Source organism: Panthera tigris, chromosome C1 (genome assembly GCF_018350195.1).
Source record: "Panthera tigris isolate Pti1 chromosome C1, P.tigris_Pti1_mat1.1, whole genome shotgun sequence".
NCBI lineage: Eukaryota > Metazoa > Chordata > Mammalia > Carnivora > Felidae > Panthera > Panthera tigris.
The window spans coordinates 71,286,187-71,309,439 of record NC_056667.1 but is presented as its reverse complement, the minus strand read 5'-3'; the positions used below and the strand labels follow the sequence as shown (position 1 = coordinate 71,309,439).

Below are 23,253 nucleotides of genomic sequence, written 5' to 3'. Positions count from 1 at the left end.
ATCTAATTCACTGGAAGCTGGGACGAGAGATAACATGAGAATATAAGCTGCCTCCTTTCCCCTCTCACTCTTTATTTACCCCCAAGATTGGTAGAGATTATGGAGAGGGCACAGAATACTGGTTCTCGATCCTGTCTACATAGTAGAGATACCTGGGAGAAGTGTTTAAATAGAAATACTGTTGTTTTATCTCCCTCCAGACCAACTAAATAAAAAATCTCTATGGTTGGGGTCCAGAAATCTGTACTTTTTAAAAAGCTCCCTGGATGATTTTAGTGTGTAACCAGGGTTGAGAACCACTGGTTCTCTATAATGTTACACAAATCAAGGAATAAGGTGCAAGACACTCTCATCTAGATCTTGTAGAGAAAAGAGACCCCCTTAAAGTGGACGTGGAGGAGGAGATAGGAGAGGAGTTGGTGTTGTTCCTTCTTGTCCCACTTAAATTCTCTCCAACAAACTAAGACCAATAGAAAAGCCTGGACTGAGGCAGGAGAGCTAAGATCTAGTCCTCACTTTGCAGTTCACTAACTTTGTGTGCTTTTAGGTAAGTCAGGTTTTCATCTCTCTGAATTTCTGTAAGGGGCACCTGGGTGGCTCAGTCAGTTGAGCGTCTGACTCCGGCTCACATCACGATCTCCCAGTTCAGGAGCTCAAGCCACACGTAGGGCTCACTGCTGTCAGCGCACAGCCTGCTTCACATCTTCTGTCCCCCCATCTCTGCCCCTCCCCTGCTTGCATGCACGCTCTCTCTTTCTCAAAAATAAATAAACATTAAAAAAAGGAGAGAAATGGGCTTGATAATTTCCAAATTCGTGCCTAGTTCTCAAACTTATGATTCTCAGTAGTCTATAAAATGACACCACTTCCCCAGCTGCTCAGATTATTTTATCAACATTCACTGTCTGACACTAGCAAAGGCCATATCCAGAAGGAAACAAGGTTTCTCCCCCACCCCATTTCAAAACATAAAACTTGAAACACAGAAAGCCAGGTAACTCCCCACACAAGAGTAGGAAAAATGAGGATGGCTGTTTTCTCCGTTAGCCATGGTTTGGTTGTAGTCATTTACAGGGTATTTTGGTTTCTGGGAAAAGATATATGGGGATAACAGCTGTTTTCTTAAACACTAATCTCTTTCTTTTCAGGGCTCTTGTTAATTCAGAGGAAGAATTGAAGAGTAAATAGTATACTTATTTGGAAATTTGATTTCTTTCTTTTTCTGGTTAATTTTCCTCCTCTTTCCCATAACCATCTGCTCTTTTCCTAAAATATAAATAAATTTGATGACTTTATTCTAAAAACACTGGTTTTCAACCAGAGGCAACTTTGCCCCCCAGGGGACATTTGGTAATATCTGGAGATATTTTTGTCACAGCATGGTGGGTGGGAGAGTGGATGCTGCGGGTGTGTAGTATAGTACGTAGAGGACAGGAATGCTACTAACCATCCTACAGTGCACAGGAAGCCCCCATAAACAAAGAATATCCAGAGTGCTGAGGTTGAGAAACCCAGTCCTAAAATATGAATGAGATTTGTCAACCCTATTTCACAGAAATTGTGATTTCTGAGCACATGATAGTTAAGGTGCTTATGCCTGATGAAGGACAGGAGTGACTCCTGAACATCAAGTAGCCCGTGCTAGCAAGAGTGTTTTTCAGGAGCCAGGAATTAAGTAGCTATATACAGTACCAACGTTTATTAGATTTTTGTGTAACATACTATTTTCAGGTATTGGAACCACTTAGGCAAAACCACACGGGCAAAAACGTAATAAATATGAGATGATTATAGAAACTGAGTAACAAGGCCACATGTAATTGCCTTCGTGGGTACAGAGCCTCTAGAGATTTTTCCTTTTGTTATGTTTATCTACTTATTTTGAGAGAGAGAGAAAGAGAGTGCACGTGTGGACTCGCATGACTATGGCAGGCACACAGAGAGAGGGAGAGAGGGAATCCCAGGCAGGCTCCATACTGTCAGCACAGAGCCTGATGTGGGGCTTGAACTCACTAACCATGAGATCATGACCTGAGCCGAAATCAAGAATTGGATGCCTGAGCTACCCAGGCGCCCACCTCTAGAGATTTTCATTACCAGCCTTTGAAGGAAATGGAGTTTGAGCTTCTGGACCTGTGATGTACAGACTCCTTTACTGACAAATTCAATGGAGGGTAAGCAGATTTTGTTTCAAGTATGTATGTTTAAAAAAAAAAAAAAAAAAAAACACTGAAGGGGTCACCAGGGTGGCTCAGTTGGTTAAGGAGCCAAGTTTGGCTCAGGTCATGATCTCACAATCCGTGAGTTCGAGCCCCACGTCAGGCTGTGTGCTGATAGCTTGGAGCCTGCTTCTGATTCTGTGTCTCCCTCCCTCTCTCCCCCTTCCCCGCTCGTGCTCTTTTTCTATCAACAATAAATAAACATTAAATTTTTTTAATTAAAAAGATCTGATGAACCCATGTCACTACCGTATAGGAAAAAGGAGACAAGTAAGATGTGGCAGAGAGGGGAGAAAGAAGACTTCAGTCTTTTTTATTAGCTTTATTGAAATATAATTTCCATACAATAACACTTAATTTTCATACACTTCACACTTTAAATGTACAATTCAATGAGTTTTGACAAAAGTATATGGTTGTTTTAAGTTCACTAGAATCTTAACTTTTCATAGTTGGTTCTTTTACAAAAAGCTTGTGTTTTATGATTTTCTTCATAATTAGTTTTTTGTTTATAATTTAAAAATATGTTTCTAGAAGAACTGTCTGAAATTATATACTCCTACCTCACCTCATTTTGTAAAAGTGGCTTACAAAGATGCATGAAGGATAGCATAATAACCAGAAATAAAACAGAAGATTTAAAGGGAAAACAATGATTTAAATAGGTGCCAAGTTTAAGAATGCAGACCATGGATTCTCATTTCATTCTTGACATATAGGACAATCAGACTTTAGGCTTCCAGTTAGTATGAAAAGGGGAAAGCCTTTCCACATTTTCTTGGCATGTTTGAGAGCATCAGTGAATTTAGGCTCCTCTTTAGCAAACCCAGTTGCCACCCTTCCAAGAGTTCTTGAGTTTCATAAGCCCACTGAAGGTTAATCCCCAATTGTTGTCTGCCATGAGGAAGCAAAAGTTATATGAGCCAAATTTTAAACCTAAAGTTATCTGTGTCATTAACAAAGAGGCTGTAGGGCTACTTAAAGTAACTTTAATGAAAGCCAACTCATACTAACATCCAGGAACCAAGTCTTCTAAAACTGTGAAGTCTCCTGTGTAGGGCAGTGGTTCGCTGGAACCACCTCCTACCAGCTTATGAAAGCCAATTGTTAAATTTTCAGGAATTTTGCCAGCTGGTTGTTAAACACAGCCATTATTAAAAATTAAGTTATGTAGGGGTGCCTGAGTGGCTTAGTCGGTTGAGCATCCTACTCTTGATTTTTGACTCAGGTCGTGATCTCACAGTTTGTGGGTTCAGCCCCTTGTTGGGCTCTGTGCTGACAGTGAGGAGCCTGCTTAGGATTCCCTGTCTCCCTCTCTGTCTCTGCCCCCACCCCCCGCCCTGCTTTCACTCTCTCTCTCTCTCTCAAAATAAATAAATAAACTTAAAACATTAAATTATGTGAACTTAAAACTAAATAAATTATACTAAAAACAATACTAAAAACTTATCACTTCCTAATTCCTGTACTACATTTTACCATTCATTAGCTGTGCTCTTAAAGGTTATTTATATCTGTTGTGTACATGCATGATGGTAATATTCGATAATGGCATGCCATTGCATATCTCTTCCCAACTCTGTATTCAATAATGTTATGTTGGTAACTGGGAATTGGCAACAGTGGGAATGTGTGCATCACAAAAATCAACTTAATTTAGCTTTTTATTGATTGTCCAGACATAAGAAACTGATGGAAGAAATTTTAATCCCACAGATTAAACTTAAAAGTGTGTCACTTGTATAGCCATTACAGTGAGGGAGTATTCTTCCAGTATTCAAAAGCTATTATGTAATTCAGCAAAGAAGTCACCCATATCATCAACAAACAAACGAAGTTCCAATGTATGTTTTCATTGTTTCCCTTGTCTCATTAGGATAAACAAAAATATCAACCAATAGCCATGTTGGAACTACACTAGTTTGTCAATTGCAACACTAGGTTGGCGTCAGATGCACGAGCTCTGCAAAAAATCAGAAGAATTCTGTTGTGAGAATCAATTGGCAATACAAAATTTACAGTAAGGAATATTAACTGTTTTATTATTATTTATAAATTGTGTGCTACCTATCCTTTATACCAGTAAAATTTATAATAAACTTATGTGGGTATATTATGCATATATTTTCCCCTACATTTACCAACACACTACTTCCTGGAGCTAAAAATCTCAGAGTACCGAACATACATTAAAGATTTTTTTTTTTTTTAACCACCTAGTCTAAGAGTATACATTCAGGTAGAGTGATGTAACTGGAGGTCCCAATGATGAATTTCTTCATCTTCTTCCAGAAGGGGGGCGGGGGGGGGAGCTCTTTCATGAGGACAGATTCTTCTCTAACCCCTAGGCAACCCTTTCACAAATGGGTTTGTGCCCAGCAGACTGGGCAGAGGATTTTGAATGACTCAAAGCAAAGCAGTCACAGTTATTACAAAAGAAAATTTAAATGTATGCCCTGCTGATGAGATAACTAAGGAATATTTACTCACACAGAAAATAAGCATTAATCCACCAGTGCTAGGGTCAGAGTGAACAGGGCTGATTCTGGATGTCATTGCAAAGTGTGTGTGTTTGGCCATTTCTTATCTCTCACTTTGGAGCCTGCCCCTCTGCTGCTCTAGAAGCAATAATGCCTCTTTACCCACTGTTTTTTTTCTTCTATCCCCAAAGGCTCTACTCATCTTTCATCTACTTAAAGAACATAACAGCCAGCTTTAAAGAAACCAATCCATGGAGTTCAGTAGCGAACTCAGATGGCTTCAGGAGCCAGACCTTCTCCATCTAAAGTGCATTTAAATGCAAACTGTAAAAAATATATGCATGTTAAATAAGTTGTATCTACAGGAAAAATTAGCCCAAAGGCTGCCAGCTTGTGAGCTCAGAGTCTAGTCTTTTTTTTTTTAATTTTTATTTATTTTGGGGCACCTGGGTGGCTCAGTCGGTTAAGCATCTGACTTCGGCTCAGGTCATGATCTCACGGTTTGTGGGTTTGAGCCCTGCATCAGGCTCTGTGCTAACAGCTCAGAGCCTGGAACCTGCTTCTGATTCTGTGTCTCCCTCTCTCTCTCTCTGCCTCTCTCTCTCTCTGCCTCTCTCTCTCTCTCCCTCAAAAAAAATAAACATTAAAAAAATTTTTTAAATAAAAAATACATATTTATTTTGAGAGAGAGGGGGCGTGCATGTGCATGCACCAGCAGGGGAGAGGCAGAGAAAGAGGGAAAGAGAGAGACTCCCAAGTCGGCTTCATGCTGAGTACCTGACTCGGGGCTCGATCTCCTGACCGTGAGATCATGACCTGAGCCAAAATCAAGAGTCGGACACTTAACCAATTGAGCTACCCAGGTGCCCCTCAGAGTCTAGTCTTTCAAGGGATGTTGGAGAGGTGGTAGTTTGACAGGAAAAAGGTGGGAACTTTGAGGTTGAGGTACCTAGACTTGAATCCTGGATTTACTGTCTTAACATGTGACCTTGGACAAATCATTAAATTTCTAAGAACTTTGGTTTCCTCATGCATAAAAATGAATTGTTGTGAGAAATAAATGAAGAATAGATGAACCACCAATAAATAGAAGATAGCTCAATAAATGCTGCAGTTGTTTCCTGCTATCCAATGACACAGGGAACCTGAAAGATCACCAAGCCTCCAGTACCCAAGGGAGTTAATTTTCGAAGGTGAGATTAGGGTGCAGGTATCTGGGGAAGCATAGTCAGGGCATGACTTCAGTAGCCAAAGAGGCAACAAGATATACCTTGGATACAACATACAAGGACTAGACTGTGGGAGATCTGCTTCTGCGACAGAGCTAGTCTTAGAGAATGCATGGGCAGGGGTAAGAAAGGAGATAGGATCCCAGATTTTGCCTTTTGGAAGGGGTGCTTTGGTCTGAATTTCTTTCCTCTGCACCCCTGAAATTAGAAAGTGAGGACTGTAACTCACCCAGAGGCTCTCCCTTGTTCCTCCTGCGTATACGCTTCTCCCCAGCCCTTCACAGAGCTCAGAGCGGTCCACCCAGTGTGGGAGTTTTTCCCAGCCTTCCACAGAAACCATTATTTTTGAGGATCCCTTCAAGAAATGGTTCATACAGTTTATGGTTGTAGTTTGAATAACAGAAGTCTTTCATCCCCATATTCAAGTGGGCCTTATGATCTGAACAAAAGGAGCAGCTCCAAATAGGAGAGAGAGTTGTGGAGAAAATGGCAGCTAGCTTCAAAAGGAATATTTGGCATTGAAAGTTGGTCCAGCTTTAACTAAAAAGAACCATGTCACTTCAGTTTTAGGATATGTACAGCCCATCAATTCAGAGAGGATGTTTAAAAGACAGCCTCTCTCAGGTTCTGTTCATTTTGAGTTGATCCACTGTAAGACTATAAAAAAAAATGAAAACATAATAGTTCTAGAATGTTATCCGTAGTTATATTGACCCAGCCTTAAAAGGACTGCCTGGGCTTAATGCCTGGTATATTGTCAGCTCTCAATAAAACCTTGATGGATGTATAAACAAATGAGGGATTTTAGGTATCCAGTAGCAACAAGTAGTGTGCTTGAACATCATATATCATACATCTCAATAGAATCTATAATCCCTTTTAATATTGACTGTTTTGATACATTGAGATGGGTACATATGTATATTTCATAAAAGATCAATTGTGAGTGAGCCAACCATGCTGTGAATATTTCCTAAACATCTCTAAATACCTTCTATACACCTTTGCTTCAGTATTTGACCAATAAGTCCTAAACCGTTCTGTGAAACAACATAGCCCAAGAATTTTTTTAAGTAATTGATGTAATACAAAGAAACCATGAGTAACAAGTGGGAGAATGTAGCTGTCTTCCAGTCCTTTGAATGAGAAAATTCCCAGAAACGTTAGGACTGCCGGAAATGCCTGGTTGTTAATGCAACTAGCCATGCAAATTCTCTTGGGCTGAAAGCCAGACATTTCCCACTCTATTTTGTGACAGCTCTACTCTGGGGAGCAAGGCTGATTCCTCCAAACCCGCAGCTGTGTAACAGACCACGATGATGCAGCCAAGATGGTCCTCAGAACCATTTCCACTCTGCCGCGTGCCTTCTTCAGTAAGGGGGTGTCTGTAATAGAAGTGAAGTTGACTTTCTTTTTACTGCTGGCATCGCCTTCGTGTGCTTGTCCTGCTTTAAATTATAGATTGTCATCTCCTAAAGGCAGAGTCTGCAACTGAATTATCCTTGGGTGTCTTTCTCTTTGCCACCTCTCACTGCCATCGTGTCTAGCCCAAAGGGGGCCTCCGAAAAGGACTGTTGGATTGAACTAAACACCATTTGTGTCCAATCCCAATAATACTATGTTTTGCACAAAATGGAATAATTATTTTGGGAAATGGCAAAAGTCAGAAATGGCACGTTAGAGCAGGGACTTGACTTCCCAGATCTTCCAAGCCATGTAGGACTCATAGATATTATCCAGAGTCTAGGGTCTCTCGGGAATTTAGAGTGTCTATAGAGGGTTTCGGTGCTTTCTCCTTTCCCTTCTGGCTTGGGGCACAGTGAGAAGCAGGAAGTACATCCCCTGGGGTTCAAAGAACACTTTACACAGCATTCTGCAGCAGTACACCACCTCCACCCTTTTAGGAAAAATGTTGGCACATAGAACTAAGCAGCCAACAGCCACATTCTCAAGATATTTGAAATGATGCTCATCTTTTAACAAGGGCTTCTGTGCACCCACAAAGAGGAAGCAAGATCTCCTCCCCTCACTGTGACTGCATCTTCCTCCTTGGGAGCCTGAGCTCTCTGAGGCGATGCCCTGCCAGGCAGGCCACATGAGCACATCCTCACAGTGCCAGTTCCAACAACTGAGGAAAGATGTTAGAGACATGTCTTCTGAATCTTTTTCTGTGTGTTCCCCTCCAAATGGGGAGCTGCGCACCCTGCCTTGTGTGTATATATGTATTTCCTGAACCCAGCTATAAATAAATGGCAAGCTTTCTTATTCAGACAATAGCAACATATATGAGAAAGGAAAACAATCACTCTCACAGGAAAAGAGAAACCTGTTCTTTGTTCCAAAACACAGAAACTCTTTGTGTTTAGAATCAGAACCTTTAGCTTTTTCAAGAAAAAAAAAAAAAAAAAAAAAACAATGTATTTTTTGCTTATTACTTACAGTTACCACTTCCTAAATCCTTTTCATTTAGAAAGACTATGCCTGGCATTGCTTTTGTGTTTTCTCCTTTCCACAGTTAAACAGAACCACTCACTGCTCCAAATGGGACCTGTTCTATTATTAAAAGTCATTTCTTTTGGCACATTTTTAACCTGTCTTAAAATGATAACCATGGGACCTTGATAAATTGATTGAAAAACTTTTCCTAAGGTGGCTTTGTTAAGACATTTATTTTAAGAATAACTCTCAGTAGAATTCATTGGTGAGTTACTTTATCTATTCCCAGTATTAAATTATTTCTCCACCAAGGGTGTTATTATTCCTTTCCTGACAGTAATGAAAAAAAAAAAAATGAAACTATCCTCAAACAATGCTATGTTGGCTACTGGCTCCGATGTCAGTAATTTTGAGAATACTCCCACCAGAAGCTATAAATTATAAATATAAGGTCCGGAAAAGAGAGAAACACCAAAGAGTGAGGAAAAGCAGTGATTACAGTTTCAAATAAATGTCAACAAAGCAAACACATAGGCACCAAGGGGGCAGGATTGTTCACTCAAGGAAGTGAGAGTGGGGGATGGGAGAGAGGGTGGAAAGAGATGGAACCCAAGTAAATAAAGCACACCACGAAAGGAAGTCTACAGTCTCCATTACTCAGAAGAAACTGGGCACTTTCTGAAGTAGACACAACCTTGGAGATTTTAGTTTGTTCCCTCACTGATAAACAAGAAGTCAGCACTGATAACACTTCCTCTGGAATGTACAACATTCCATGTTTCTACTTCATTGTCACCACCGGACATGCATGAGTCAGACTGCGAGGTAGGAAAATTGGCCGGGCTGCTCATGGGACCATTGAAGGTATAGTCAGGCCTATCGGTGTGATTTTGCCATGCTTCTTTCTCTTTCAACTCATCTCAGGAGGGATAGGTGATTTCTTTACCTTTGGATAAAGAATGCAGCGAATCATCTGTAGAGCAGATGGAAAACCAACTGGCAGTTATCTAGTGCTTATGAATGGTGGGAGCAACTAGCCTAATGTGATAGACTAAAATGGGCTGCCCACAATTCTCCCAGTTGATTAGAAAATCGGGTCAATGGAAATATTCAGTTTTCTGGATTTTGTTTTCTTTGTGTCTGAGCTTGACCAGGTAACAATGGCTGTACATACCATGTTTTTTAAGGATCTTTGGGAAGTCCTTGAATCACTGAGGTCCCACTTAGTAAACCTCTGGCCCAGGGAACTGTCTCCCGGTGGTCTGGAAGAAATCCTAAACTTCTCAGATAAACTGTATCTAATCCACATGAAGGATGACAGTCAGTTCTAACTGTAAATGAGCAGACTAACCATCTTGGCCCACCTTCAACAACACACAACAGAGATTCAGACGTCATGCAGTCCTATTCCCTGCACCCAGAAAGAAACATGCTGGCCAGACTGACTAAGAGAAATTGGTGAGAAGTTTTATAAATCCTAGTTTTTGTCTTGCGTTTAGAGATAGCTCCACTTGTATCTTGAAGAAATCAATCTGCTTATTGAGCTTCTGGACTATTTCACTAAATCACAGGTCACAAACTGACAGAGACATGTATGTGTTCAGTTTGATATACATAAGGTTTTTTCTTTTCTTTCTCTGTTTTAATGCTTTCAGGTCTAGTTTGCCCCAGGTCCACCACTTCCTATTATCTTACATCCAAAATCATTTGGGTTAGGACCACAGGGTATAGTGTCCTATTGTACAGCATAAGGAAAAAGACAAACATTGGCCTCACTGGTTTAGCCCGGTTCACATTAACAAATGAATTGTGTTTCTTTTTCTGGATGTAGACCGTACCTCATTTTTATACATGCAGTTGTTCACATACATAATTGTGAACATCTCAGTATACTCTTGAAGTTTGCTATATCCTTTGAAAGGGGTGAAGAAATGAATCAATTAGTTGCAAGCATATTTTGATCACCTGCTAGATGCCAAATGACTTGCAAGAAACAAAGAGGGAAAGGTGCACATTTATTACACATTGAATATGTACTAGGAACTTGTGCTAAGCACTTTACAGACATAATCTCTTTTGCTTTGTCGTTTAAAATAGCCTTCAGAATTACTCTATAGGAAATAGGCATGACATTGTCATCCCATTTTACAGTTGAGGAAAATGAGCCTTGGAGAGCTTAAGTGACTTGCTCAAGGTCACACAGTTAGTGTATAGCAGAGCATGGATTCAGACCTACCTTTCTGATTGCAGACTAGAAACTTGACCCCTACTTGGCTGGTCATGCTGCCATAAAATACTATTAGCTTATTAAGGGCTTTATATTATACATTATATTATATATATACATTATATACATTATCTTCATGTACTTTCACAATAAGTGTATCGAAGGCTATTATTATCCCAGTTTTATAGTGAGGAAACCAAGAAGTCAAAAAACAAACAAAAAGCTTAAATTTACATTTAAAGCCTAGAGCTGAGACTCAAACCCAGGGGTCACTCCAGAGTTAATGGTTTAATGTGCCCCCTCCCATACAGTGAAAGCTACTATTAATGTGTTTTGAAAGCAGCCAAAAAGAAAGTCTGCATGAGGTGTGTTTACATAGAAATTCATAATAGAAGAGAGCTACTTGGATATGCATTGTTTTTCTCTTAAATAAGCCTCTCCATTTTATTTCTGGACATACCCACTTTATAAAGAGGGCTAAGTTGAATATGTTTTTAATTTGCTGAGAGTAGTTACACTTTAGGAGTGTCTTTAACTTCTCATTTTTATACACTTTTTCTTCATTTTTATTTTTTAATTTTTATTTCATTTTTGAGAGAGAGAGCATGAGCTGGAGAGGGGCAGAGAGAAAAGGAGACAGAGAATCCAAAGCAGGCTCCATGCTGTCAGCACAGAGCCCAGCATGGGGCTCAAACCCACAAGCCGCAAGATCACAACCTTAGCTGAGGTCTGACACTCAACTGACTGAGCCACCCAGGCGCCCCAGGAGTGTCTTTAACCTCTTAAATGTCCACATATCCAAGTAGATCTAAGATTTCTCAATCAGGGCTCTAAAGAAGAACCAACCCATCGGATGACACCGTCTCTGGATCCATCCCTTTAGGGAACAATTTAAATTAAAAAGTGCAAGAGAAATGTCCAGTCAAGTCCTATAACTATACCAAACTGTACCATGTCAGGATAGGATTACATATGAAAGAAGAGTTAGTGATACCACAGGACAATAAATAATTAGTACCAAATGAGTACAGAAAAGGAGATGTTATAGTAGTTTATAGGAAAGTGAGATGTGCTGCAGCTCTGAGGTCAAGAAAGAGAGCAAAGTAAGATGATTAAGAAAGGTTTTGAGTTGCACAGATTTGGGTTTAAATCTACCTGTATGACTTTGAGCAAGTTATTTGACTTCTCTGTCAATCCTGTTTGTTCATCTATAAAATGGGAATTTTGAGACTAGATAATAAATTTTCAATGTTTTCCACGGTGCCCTGCTTGTTCTTATTGTAGTATAATTGTTTGCCAGTCTCCTCCATTAGCCTGTAACCTCTGCAAACACTGGATCTGTGTCTTACTCATCTTTGTCTCTCAGCCTTTGATACAGTGCTTAAGCTCATCCCCATTGCTGATGTTTCCTTCTGTGCCAAGGATATTCCATTATCAGATTCTTCTTGCTCTTTCCCGGCTCTTGACATATTCCACACTAGGAGAAGTGAGCAGTTGACCTGATTGGTGGGTCAGTAGGAGCTTACCATATGCCACCCTTCACATGGTATTTGGAATGAATTTTCTGCAGGGAACGTGCTGTCTCTTGCACTCTTCCATACTGTGAATCTTGCTGTCCGTTGCTGCCACGAGTGAGTGGTCAAGGCTTCCGAATTCTGAGGCCTAGTAATATGAAGCACATTTCCATACAAATATTAAGGGATAAAGGGAGACCTGGCTGGAAAGGTAGATCAAGCCAGATTATGGAAAAGATACTGGTATACCGTTATGGCATGACATTTCAGCAAATTCCTTATAATGTATGGTTATTGATAAAGAATGGAAAGAGTCTGCATAGCGAAGCCCAAAATATATTTAAGTTGTTGTGGGGTTGTTTTTTGTTTTCGTTTTGTTTGTTTGGTGTTTGGATATTTTTGTAGTGAGGTTGTGGTTGTTTTTTGGGTTTTTGCTTTCATTTTTTTTGAAAAGACGTGAATGAGATCAATTTTTAAATTTTGTGCAAAGTTCATTTTTGTGATTTTTTTAAACTATTTTTATAGTAAGGCATTAATAATCTCATCATTTGATGAATAGACCTGTTATATCAGGGCTTTTGTTTTTTTTTTAACCAGGTGTGGTCTAGGGACCATCTGCCTCAGAATTACCTGGAGAGGTTTAGAATGCAAATTTTCTGTGCCTCACTTCAAATCTGGCATACCAGAATCCCTGGGGATGAGACCTAGTGAGACCTAGGAATAGGAGTTTAACATTCTCAAGTGATTTTTATGTTTATTGTATTAAGGACATCACCTGTAACAGACAGGTTAATTCAATTTAAATGTATCTACCAGAGGAAAATGGGGGGGGGGCAGTTATTACTAAATCAGATTATTGACCAGAATGATTACCACTAGGGACCCTTTTTCCTATAGAGCAGGGCAGCCCTTCTTACTCAGCCAAGAATATCATCAAAACCCCCACTGGGCCTTTGTATATGTGTCCATTTCATGTCTTAGTGATAGATCTTATGAACAAAAACAAAAAATTATGGACAGTTTTAAAACCTTTTTAAAATTACACACAAATGCACACTTTCATAAAACAAAACAAAACAAGAAGAACCCTTCCAGCTCTTCCAAAGAATCATAGCTTCATCGAGTTTTCCTCCTGGGATTCTCAATGACTAGAGGAAATAGGCAGGAACTTGACAAGAACATTCTTAGGCATCCGTTGCAAGCTTATTCCCACACACTGCCTTCCTTCTGTTTGAAAGTGTGGGGAAATGCTCTGCTTAAACCTGCTTTGTTTCTCTTTGTAGATCATGCAACAGATGAGTGACCACCGCTATGACAAACTCACTGTGCCTGATGACATGGCCGCGAACTGTATATACCTAAATATCCCCAACAAAGGCCACGTCTTGCTACACCGAACCCCAGAAGAGTATCCAGAAAGTGCAAAGGTAAAAAACCCTCCTTCCTGGCCACTGCAGCTGAATAGGCCTCCATGACAGTCTTCCTGCCTAGGGAATTTTTTCATGATGGAGTGACAAATAACAGGCACTTCCTTTTCCTCTATACACATCAAATCATTATGAAAGCAGAAAGGATAATATAGGTCACAAGGAAAGTTTGATTTAACTCACGCTTCTCATTCATGTCATTGGTCACTAATGCGTGCACAGTAGTTGAGGTGATTGTGTCTGGTATTCAGAACTTTTCAAATAAGTACTTAGATCTCCCAAGTCTGTGCTCCAGCTCTGATTACACATACCTCCCCACACTTAAATACCCATTAAGCATAGATAGCTACAATTAGATGGTCAACTCGAATTGTTTTCAGACAAATGTGAGCTGCCCTTCCTCAAAACGTCATTAGCTTCTTATGGCAGAGAAGTATGAATGACCCAGAGGTGGGCGCTCATTGTCAGGGCTACAAAAAGAAGGGCTTTGGGCTGCACATCCCAGGTAGCAAAGGATCAGAAAGAGCAAAAAGAAAATATACTTGCAGTCAGGCACCTACCTGTCCCTCTAAGAGCCTCTGCATTTATGTGCCAACAAGGGAATTGTCCCTTGATATGGAATTCTTTCTGGTCTTAGAAGATGTTCCTTTGTCTTTCAGGGCATTCTGCCAGTCTCATTTGTATACTTTAGCAACTGCAGTTTACTTTAACCATGGAGACACAACAGTGCTCATCCATAGACCCTCCACATGTCCATATCTGTTTTAGGCATTTCAGCATCTTCAGCTCTGCCTAAAGGAATAAGATATTCATACTGAGCATTACACAAGAGCCTTTGATAACCACTCATCTTTTTTTACATCTAACTTAAAATTTTACATCTTTAAACATTTTAGAAAATGTTTTGGCTATCTTTTAAATATGTGATATTGTGTAATTACTAGGCTTATCTTAATTAGTCACCTTCTTGGCAGATTAAAAGAAAATGGTGGGGAGATACATAGATGATTTCTCTGTTTCCATGGTGGAAAGTGTGACGCTGAAGAAACTATAGGACCCCTTACCTCATACTGGGGCTTAACCAGCTCTCAGATGAATAGTGGGTCTCATATTTTATTGTGCCTCAGGTTTGTTAAAAAAGCATGTTCCTAGATCTAGAATCTGCACCCTAGAATCCTAGAATCTGCAATACCAACAAGTACCTAGGTCACCACACTCACTTGGAGAAACACAGCTCCGGATCGTTCCTGCTTCTCCAGCCACAGTGATCATCTGACAACCAGACGATGATTAACCTCTTCTGGATTCAGTCCTGTGTCTATCAACAGTAACGATGATAGCATCCATGTTCACTGAGGCTTCCCCTGCTCCAGGCACTGGGCCAAGTGCGCTGCGTGCATTATCTTATTGATTCCTTACTGCGGCCCTGGGAGGGCGCTCTTGCTACTCTAATTTTACAGAGTAGTAACCCAAGGCTAAGAGGGGACATGGCATTTTGGTTGAAGTCACACTTGAGGTGGTGAGTTGACAGAACTGGGTTTGGAGCCCAGCTCTGGCTCCAGCACTCTTAATTAACCACTGTACTGAATTTTAAGGAGCAAAGTGCTTCCTGAAGAAGCATGGTAGATTGCTTTTAGACAGTGTGTTTTCAAGGGATTTTGTTGTTGTTTTTTTTTTTAAACGTGCTTTGTTTGATGATCAGAGAACAATCTGTGGACTGTTAATTTGAAGTTTTGACACATGCTTTCTATTAGTGTCAAAAGATGCTATAAAATTCACACCTGTAATTTAAAAGCAGTTTGACCTGAAATACTTCATTTAAATTCTGTTTTGTCAGGTTTTTCCAGTGGTGTTGGTAAGGAAAGAAACATTAAAGTACAGTTAAGAGGGTTTTAAAGTGTGGAGAGGGAGAGTACTATTGATGCTGAAAACACTGCCACCGGCTTTCACGTATCGCTCAATCTCCCAGTGACAACGGCAGAGCGAAGGCATCTCTAGTAACAACCACATTTTTGACACATCTTTGCCTTTGAGGTTAAAGCATAGAGCTAGTGGTTAACCAGTGCTGCTAGCTCCATCAGTATGGCTGTGGGCACATATGTGGTCTAGATTGCATGCACATCTTGGGGTTACATGGCTGAGATGCCTAAACTTGCAAGCCACATTAATTCTCTGCACTAGGCAAGGAGGTGGGGGTAGGGTAAGACAGAGGCAGAGGCACAATCCTTCTTCTTTACCTTTCCTTGATTCCTGCTGCAGGTTTATGAGAAGCTGAAGGACCATATGCTGATCCCCGTGAGCCATTCTGAACTGGAAAAGGTGGATGGGCTGCTCACATGCTGCTCAATTTTAATTAACAAGAAGGTAGACTCCTGAGTTGAAGTCCCTCCCTTGTAGCCAGCAATACTGCACTCACAAGGCCGATAACTGTACCACTCCTATCGTGTTCATTGACAATCTACTGTGCCACTGTGCTACTAACTCTGGTTTACAAAAGTCTGATTCCAAGTTTGCTTCATTCTGCACCCCCCCCCCCCGCCCCTTGCGGTGGTACCTAAGCCGTGGGTTTTGCTAAATGAATTAAGCAATCTAGAAAATATAGAGCTAATGAATTATTGAACTGTGATTAATAATAGTAAAGAAACACTCATTTTAGTGTTTGTATTATTGGTGTGAAATATATATATGCTGTTTAGTTGCCAATATATGCTAAAGGGTATCTTCTTGATCAGTCAGATAGGCTGGGTTGTTTTGTGTTTTGTTTTTTGTTTTTCTCTGTATCATTAATCATCTTTGGTTCCTGAAAAATTCCCTCGTTCCTGGATCCTCTCCGTTTCCTTCTTTTTTTTTTTTTTTTTTTTTTTTTTTTCATCTGAACTCTGGAAATTTTGTTTCCAGTTATTTTCTTTTGCCTTTCCCACTTCTATTACCTTAGGTAAAATCCACGGTCTTGCCTTCTGGATACCTTCCTGCAGGCCTCCCCCATCTGCCACATCCGTCTCCTCTGGCTCGTGGCTACGTATTTGGCCACCACCTCCATTCTCCCCAGGAAAGGCAGACAGGTCCTCAGCAGAATTGTGACCAAAATCAGAGAGACTATTTGGGGAAGAGTTAACTACAAAGAAGCATATCCTGATGGGGTTTGCCCCAGATAACTAAATTCCATAAGTAGGACACCACAGCTAGGAAGGTAAATTCAGCTCCATAGGGTTGCTAGGATCGTAGATCAAGACACTTGGAAACACCATATGGGTACAATGTCTTAGGAAGTCTTTTAAGTCACATTCCATGAATTTTTGCTTTATCACTAGCCATTTACAGACCTTGGGGAATACTCTTATTTATTCCATCGGCTCATTTCTATTCCCACCCCCCCCCCATCGTGACTCACCCTATTTCCAGCCTTCTACCCCCCTGCAATTATCCTGGTCTAACAACGTTATTTCTTTCAAAAGAGACATTGCATCTAAAAGTGATTATAGATGGTCTAGTGAGAGCCAGATGGAGCATGTACAGGAAGTGATCCGCTTGGTGCTTGAAACCGCAGACAATGGACAATTCTACTTTGAAATATCTATGATTATGTACTGTGGAATTCAATTAACACTTCTTTCCTCTCTAGCTTTTAAATTACACAACCTAAAACTGATGCCAGTCTCTTACAAAGAACAATGCCGCAGTGAAGGGAGAAATCATTGTCTTTTACTTAAACCTGAAAGAAACAGCCTCTTAGCAGGCCAAGGAAATGGTACTTTCCAAGGAATGGTGACTGATCCAGGCATGTTATCAAACTTCCTAGTCATCTCCACCTTTCCGGTATTGCCTGTAGCTTGTTGTTCAAGATTAACAATCAGGGAGATTAAAAAATATGACTGAAAGTCTTGCCCTGCTTACCTATGTATTTCTAACCAATCATTTCTTAGGTTTAGTGACCAAATGGAAGTGATAAGCCTCTGAGAAAACCAAGGCATCCGTAACTACTATCTGTCTTTTTCATTTATTTGATGATCTAATGCCAGGATTTGAAGAATTCCTTTCCTCTCCTTTTTGCTTAACTTTAAATTCATTTCACATGCAGATATCTTATATAGCATCCCATGAATGAACCATATCTTAGTCACTGTCATATTTGGAATTGTCTCATCATAGGTGAATAGTATGTTTTTACCAGAGAGAAAATGAATGTTACCCACATGCTCAAGTTAATAAGGAAAAATTGTCTTCCACAATTACGGTTGCTCTTTTGGGTTAAATCTGGCTCTAAGCTGGCAAAATCAGAACTTCTCCCTGGAAGAGTTCAGTGTCTCAGAAACAATCTGGGGAAAATTAACCTAGTCAGCCACATGAAGCTTACTAGCAAGTGGCATATAATTTTTAATATCTTTACTTCTGTCATCCCCAACTGAAGAACTGTATTATAGTCGATCGCAGGTAGTTAGATTTTTCTTCTGAACAATCTGTTCTGCAGAAGGCTGTTTTCCACCTTTGCTTTCCTATGCTTGCCCTCTTTGCTCCTCTGTCTCAAGAAGTCACTTAGAATCTGTGTGCCTCTTCTACAGAATCTCATTCTATGCTATGTCAACTGACTAGGCTGTCTTCTTTGGACTCCCTACGTGATGATGTGAAAACCCAAAATATCTGCAGCATAGTAGTAGTATTTTTTGATGTTCTCGTAAGCATAATGTTCTCTTTTCAGAGGAAAGATAACCTGTTATTACATAGGTTCCCCTCTGGCCCGTTGTGATTTATAAGGATAAATAAACTAACAGAAGCTGCTCTTTGACATTGTGAAGACAATAGGAATTATATTAAAGTAAGGAAAAGTTGAGTCAGAATTACTTGGTCGGTAAGATTCAATCTAATAGGGGCAATATAGAGAAAGTACATTATTTAGCATTATTTCTTCAACTCTAATGAATCGCTATAGAAATCAGCAGGCAGATCTCTAATGTGTATTGATTGCTCTTTAAGCTACTGTGAACAGATTATTAAGGCTATCTCTTCATCTCTAAGGGGGAAATAGTCTGTAGATGAATAATGTGACTTATATAGAGTTGCATGTTAGTCTTTGTAATTATTTAATCTTTAACATTCTACAGAACTCAGACATGATTTCAACATGGTGTTAGATGTGTGCATTTTGATTTGCTGACCATCACATTCCAGCCAATGTATGGTTATCCACTCTGTGTGCCAAAACCAGTAAATGCCTTTCACGGCTCTTTAGTCCAGAGAAGTTCTGCACTGATTTTGGTCTCTTGTTGTCCTGATCCTACAAGTATACAAATCACGATGGAATAAAGTGTGAATTGTACTGTGACCAACAGCATGTGTCTCTTTTTTGCAACAAAAACTGCTGTAGTAAATGAAGTCACCATTGCCTTGCTGTCAGAGATGGGAAGTTTTCTCTGTTGTCCCATAATTAGAAATACTGTGCCTGTAAATCCACTGCCATCAAAATCTTGGGTTGAAACGATATTTGAAGTGATACTTCATACTTCAGGCACTAAAAAGTGTGCATGATACCCAGGCGAGGTCAGGAGATCTTGATTTCACATGTGCTCCTCCTTAAAGCTTCCTTTGTTCCCTTTCACTCCTAACTGTGGTCAGCACATTACACAGTTCAGTCATGGAAACCATGCAACAATTTTTTCCTGTGTTCATGCAAGAGTTTGGTTTTGTTTTTTGTTTGTTTGCAGTAAGCATCTTTTAGGAAATTTGAAGATTTTTTAATGAGTCTTTTTTATTTCCACCAATTTTTTTTCGAGCTGAAAGCAGCTTTATTGTTTTCCTTTTCTGATTGTAAAAATAACCACTCACTGTAAAAGTAAAATTCAAATAATACAAAAGAAACTATAAAAATAAAAGTAAAGAAAAAATACCCAAAATTTCATAACCTAGAGATGCTCTTCTTAATATTTTGAAGAATATCCACACATCTATAAAGAGGTACAGATATAAATGTGGAATAATTTTACATAATTATGCAGTTCAGTAGCCCGCCTCCACTTAACAATAGATTGCAGGCATCTCCCCATGTCAATAAGTAGAGATCTACATCATCAATTTTAACAGCCCTGAATATTCTATGATACGGTTGTCGAAGCAGTTCTTTCTAATTTATATGGAGTGTTATATCACAGATGTTCAGTATGCCCATGTTGCTAGTAGCCCGGGGTCTTCAAGCCGTCAAAAATGTGCTGCTTATGAGGTTTCACACACACCCAGAGTCAGTTCAATCTGGTGTCTTCTCATGGTAACTAAATGGTACGTGCACTTGCTCATTAGAAGCACAGAGTAATTAAAATTCCTTGGAGACATCATTGTTGTACCATATCTTCTCAACTTGATTAGTTCTCCCTTATCTAGGCCAGCATTGAAATGGCATGGAAGCTAAAAAGAAAATGCCAACTACCACCCTGGCACATCTGCCCAGGGCCCCCGTAGGCAATGGAACCCTCCACCTAAGTGCCAGAGTACTTACTCCTCACAGAAGAGGAAGGAGAACTTTTTAAAGGAAGAGTTGGCAGGGCTTACCTGACTGATCTTCTTCCCAGCCTTCCAGAAGAATGGCAGAAGGTAAGAATGATAAAAATCCCCTCTCGTGACAAGCTACAGATTCTGGAAATGGGACTTTTAGCTGAATGAATAATGCTGGCCAACAATATTTTTAGACAAGTGAGCACATATTTAACAAATGCGCACACTGCCAGGCTCTGGGGTGCAGCTCCTGTCTTTCCAGAGCTGGCAGTGTGGGAGGGCCAAGGAAGACAACACAAGATCACAAATGATTATGACACAAAAGAAGGTAGGGTAAGAACTAAAAAGAACAGCACCATGGTGGTTCCCAAGTAGGGGAGACCTGACGGAGGAACCAGGGTTTGATCTGGACTTGGAAGGACAGCCCTGGCTTCAGTAAGCCAAGATGGGAGGCCAGGTATTTGAGGCTGAGGAAACAGCATGAACAAAGGCATGGAGGTGGGAGAGCATAGTATGCACTTCAGAAGTGCTTCTCGTGGGGGCACCTGGGTGGCTCTGTTGGGTTAAGCATTGGACTCTCGATTTCAGCTCAGGTCATGATCTCAGGGTCATGAGATGGAGCCCTGTGTCAGCATGGAGCCTGCTTGGGATTCTCTCTCATTCTCTGTCTCTCTCCGTCTCTGTCTCTGTCTCTGTCTGTCTGTCTGTCTGTCTCTCTCTCTCTCTCTCTCCCTCTGTCTCTCCTTTCCTGCCCCCCTCTCAAAATAAGTTAATAAACATTAAAAAAAAAATGTGCCTATCGTGTACCAGTTAACTATGCTAGACCCTGGGGGCACAATGGTGACAGGACCTGCTTTGCTGGAATTCGCATTCACAGAGGAAGACAGACATTAAACAAGGGATAGCAGGTGTGATGAAGATTGTAGAAGGAGAATGGGGTGTGCAGAGCAGATGGTAGGGGTAAGCAAGTAGATTTGTTGGGCTGAAACACAGGGAAATAACAACAGTGAGACCATGCAGGTTGGGATGTCAAGAGTCTTGCCTGCTAAAAGGGGATATTAGACTGAATCAGCAGTCTGTGAGGATCTCCTGAAGACTTTGGGGTCGGGGAGTGATATTACTGCATATGGCAGCATCATATAGGATGATGGGGACTGAGACTGGCATTTTGCTGAGTTTAATTTCCCCCGGTTTAATTTGTCATTTAAATATCTCTTCTCACCACCAAAATGGAGCCTGAAAGCCAGGCAATTATCTCTCTATATGTATTTTCTCTCCTGAAAAACAGATTAATAACACCTTTCCCTCCCAACTCCAAAGGGACATTTTCAACACAAATGAGATAAAAAGGACTGAAGAGTTCTTTGGAAGAAAGGTATAATGTAAATATCATTATCATCATCATTATCCTCATTAACTCCTATCACAGCAAGTCTGGATCCCATCAAAATGTCATCTTCTATTTGAAACATCAATCACTGCTCCAGAAATAACAAGATTTTCATCATTGATGCCTGTAAGCTAGCCTGACAGCTTCCATGGTGAATTCACAGGTTTCCTTGGTAGCCGACATGGCTGTTCTGAAGACATAGTTGCATGAGGCAACTGTTGGCAAATCAGAATGTTCCCCATCTCCCTTCCCCCTCCAAACATTCATTTCTAACTCAGTGAAAGCTGGCCACTTATAGCACAAGATAACTGAGGTTATCAGCCTTTTAGGAGAATGTGTAAGAGCCAAATATGTTACTGTCACTATAAATAAGTACAAGATTCAAACCAGTATGCCAGCTAACCTCTTGGTAAAATATAGCTTGGGCTGGCTTGTGACATGAATGCCTAAAAGTAATGTTGGGTCTCTAGGTCTTCGGAAGCCCCCTCTGTTTATAAATAGAAAGTTTAGTCATCTAGCTATGAATACAAAGAAAGAGTTTCAGTGAATTAACATAGACCTAAGAAAGTAGCTTGCTTTTTCCTATGCTTAAGTTTTAAAAGTAATTTTTTTAAGTTCCTGCTCATGGACAAAGAAACATATTGATTAGCTAGGACTTTGGGATAGAACTCATAGGATGACAGCTCAAAGTTAAATTAGGAAACCATGTGCTATGTGTTGAAATTTTCCACTATCTCTCAAGGGTGCAAAAGACTCTACATACTTCACATTGATGCAGGAAACGTTCAGGAACCAAACCACTTCTGATTCTAAACGACAGCCAAGCTATGTAGAAATGTTACCTCTTCTACTTCTGGAAAGAGCTTGTGGAATAAACACATTCGTGGATGCAACAGAGGCTTCAAATTCCAGGGCAGGACACGATCAAAATCATCTGTCTTGTTTACATGGGACCCATGTGAGCATATGAGGTCCCCTAGAGTTAATTCTAGGACAGCAACATGGGGCTTGCTTCCTTTTTGAGGCTTGATAATAATTGGGGGAGACCGAAGGAACATTGTTATCATGGAAGGATGGTAACAAGAAGTTTATCTGACAAGAAATAGAATTCATCCCTCCTTAGATCAGATAAAGAGATTTGAATGATGGTCTGTGTCAAAGGTATGGATGTTCAGGGTAAAAACAAGGGGTGGTGACACCGAGAAACCAGCTGTCAGCAGCACCCTTAAGCCCAGCAGAACAAGGACAGAAAATCATGCTACTGCATCTGAGACAGAGAAAGAAGGTCCACAGCTCCAGCCAGAGATCAGGTTCCAGAACAGGGAATCCAACTTCAGCTTCTCTTTCCACTCTCTGATCTGCTGGTGCCTCCAATGACTGAACAAAATGGCAAGATGGCCAGTGGGGGAGCCCAGGCAATGCCATCTTCAGAGGTGAGCCTCCTGGACCATAGAGCTGGCAGAGAAGGGCAGAGAAAGGATCTGGAAAGGGTAGAGGATATTCAGCACAATGCCACACTATGAAAATGAGCTCTTACCCCTTCAGAAAGGGCCATCACCAACTCTGTCTCTCAAGGTTGGCATTTAAATCATTTTTCTTGGCAAACTGCTCAGGCACATGCCAGTTCTATGGTCTGGTTCTCCCTCTCAACATCAGAAAATGGTTGGAGCAGAATCAACAGTAGGACAAGAGTCTGCATAGCCTGAGGGTGAGAGTACATCACATTCCAGACCCATGAGTCCTGGACCTCTTTAGTAAGCACTATGTTAATTCTAAAATTAGAGCAGTCCCTTGGGCACCTGGTGTTCAAAAACAGCTAGGTGCCTTTTTACAGCATGCTCATGACCTGCT

At 40.5% G+C, this 23,253-nt stretch overlaps 1 protein-coding gene across 2 annotated transcripts in view; it reads left to right on the top strand.

Moving 5' to 3' along the window:
• The window catches only part of DDAH1 (dimethylarginine dimethylaminohydrolase 1), a 136,482-nt gene extending 117,630 nt beyond the window's left edge, over positions 1 to 18,852 (top strand). For both annotated transcript variants that reach the window (XM_042997716.1, XM_007079170.3), the window contains exons 5-6: positions 13,389 to 13,532; positions 15,792 to 18,852. In XM_042997716.1, coding sequence (XP_042853650.1) covers positions 13,389 to 13,532; positions 15,792 to 15,908 — 261 coding nt within the window. In that variant the 3' untranslated portion in view covers positions 15,909 to 18,852. The remainder of the gene's footprint in view (positions 1 to 13,388; positions 13,533 to 15,791) is intronic.
• Positions 18,853 to 23,253: the final 4,401 nt, after the last annotated feature.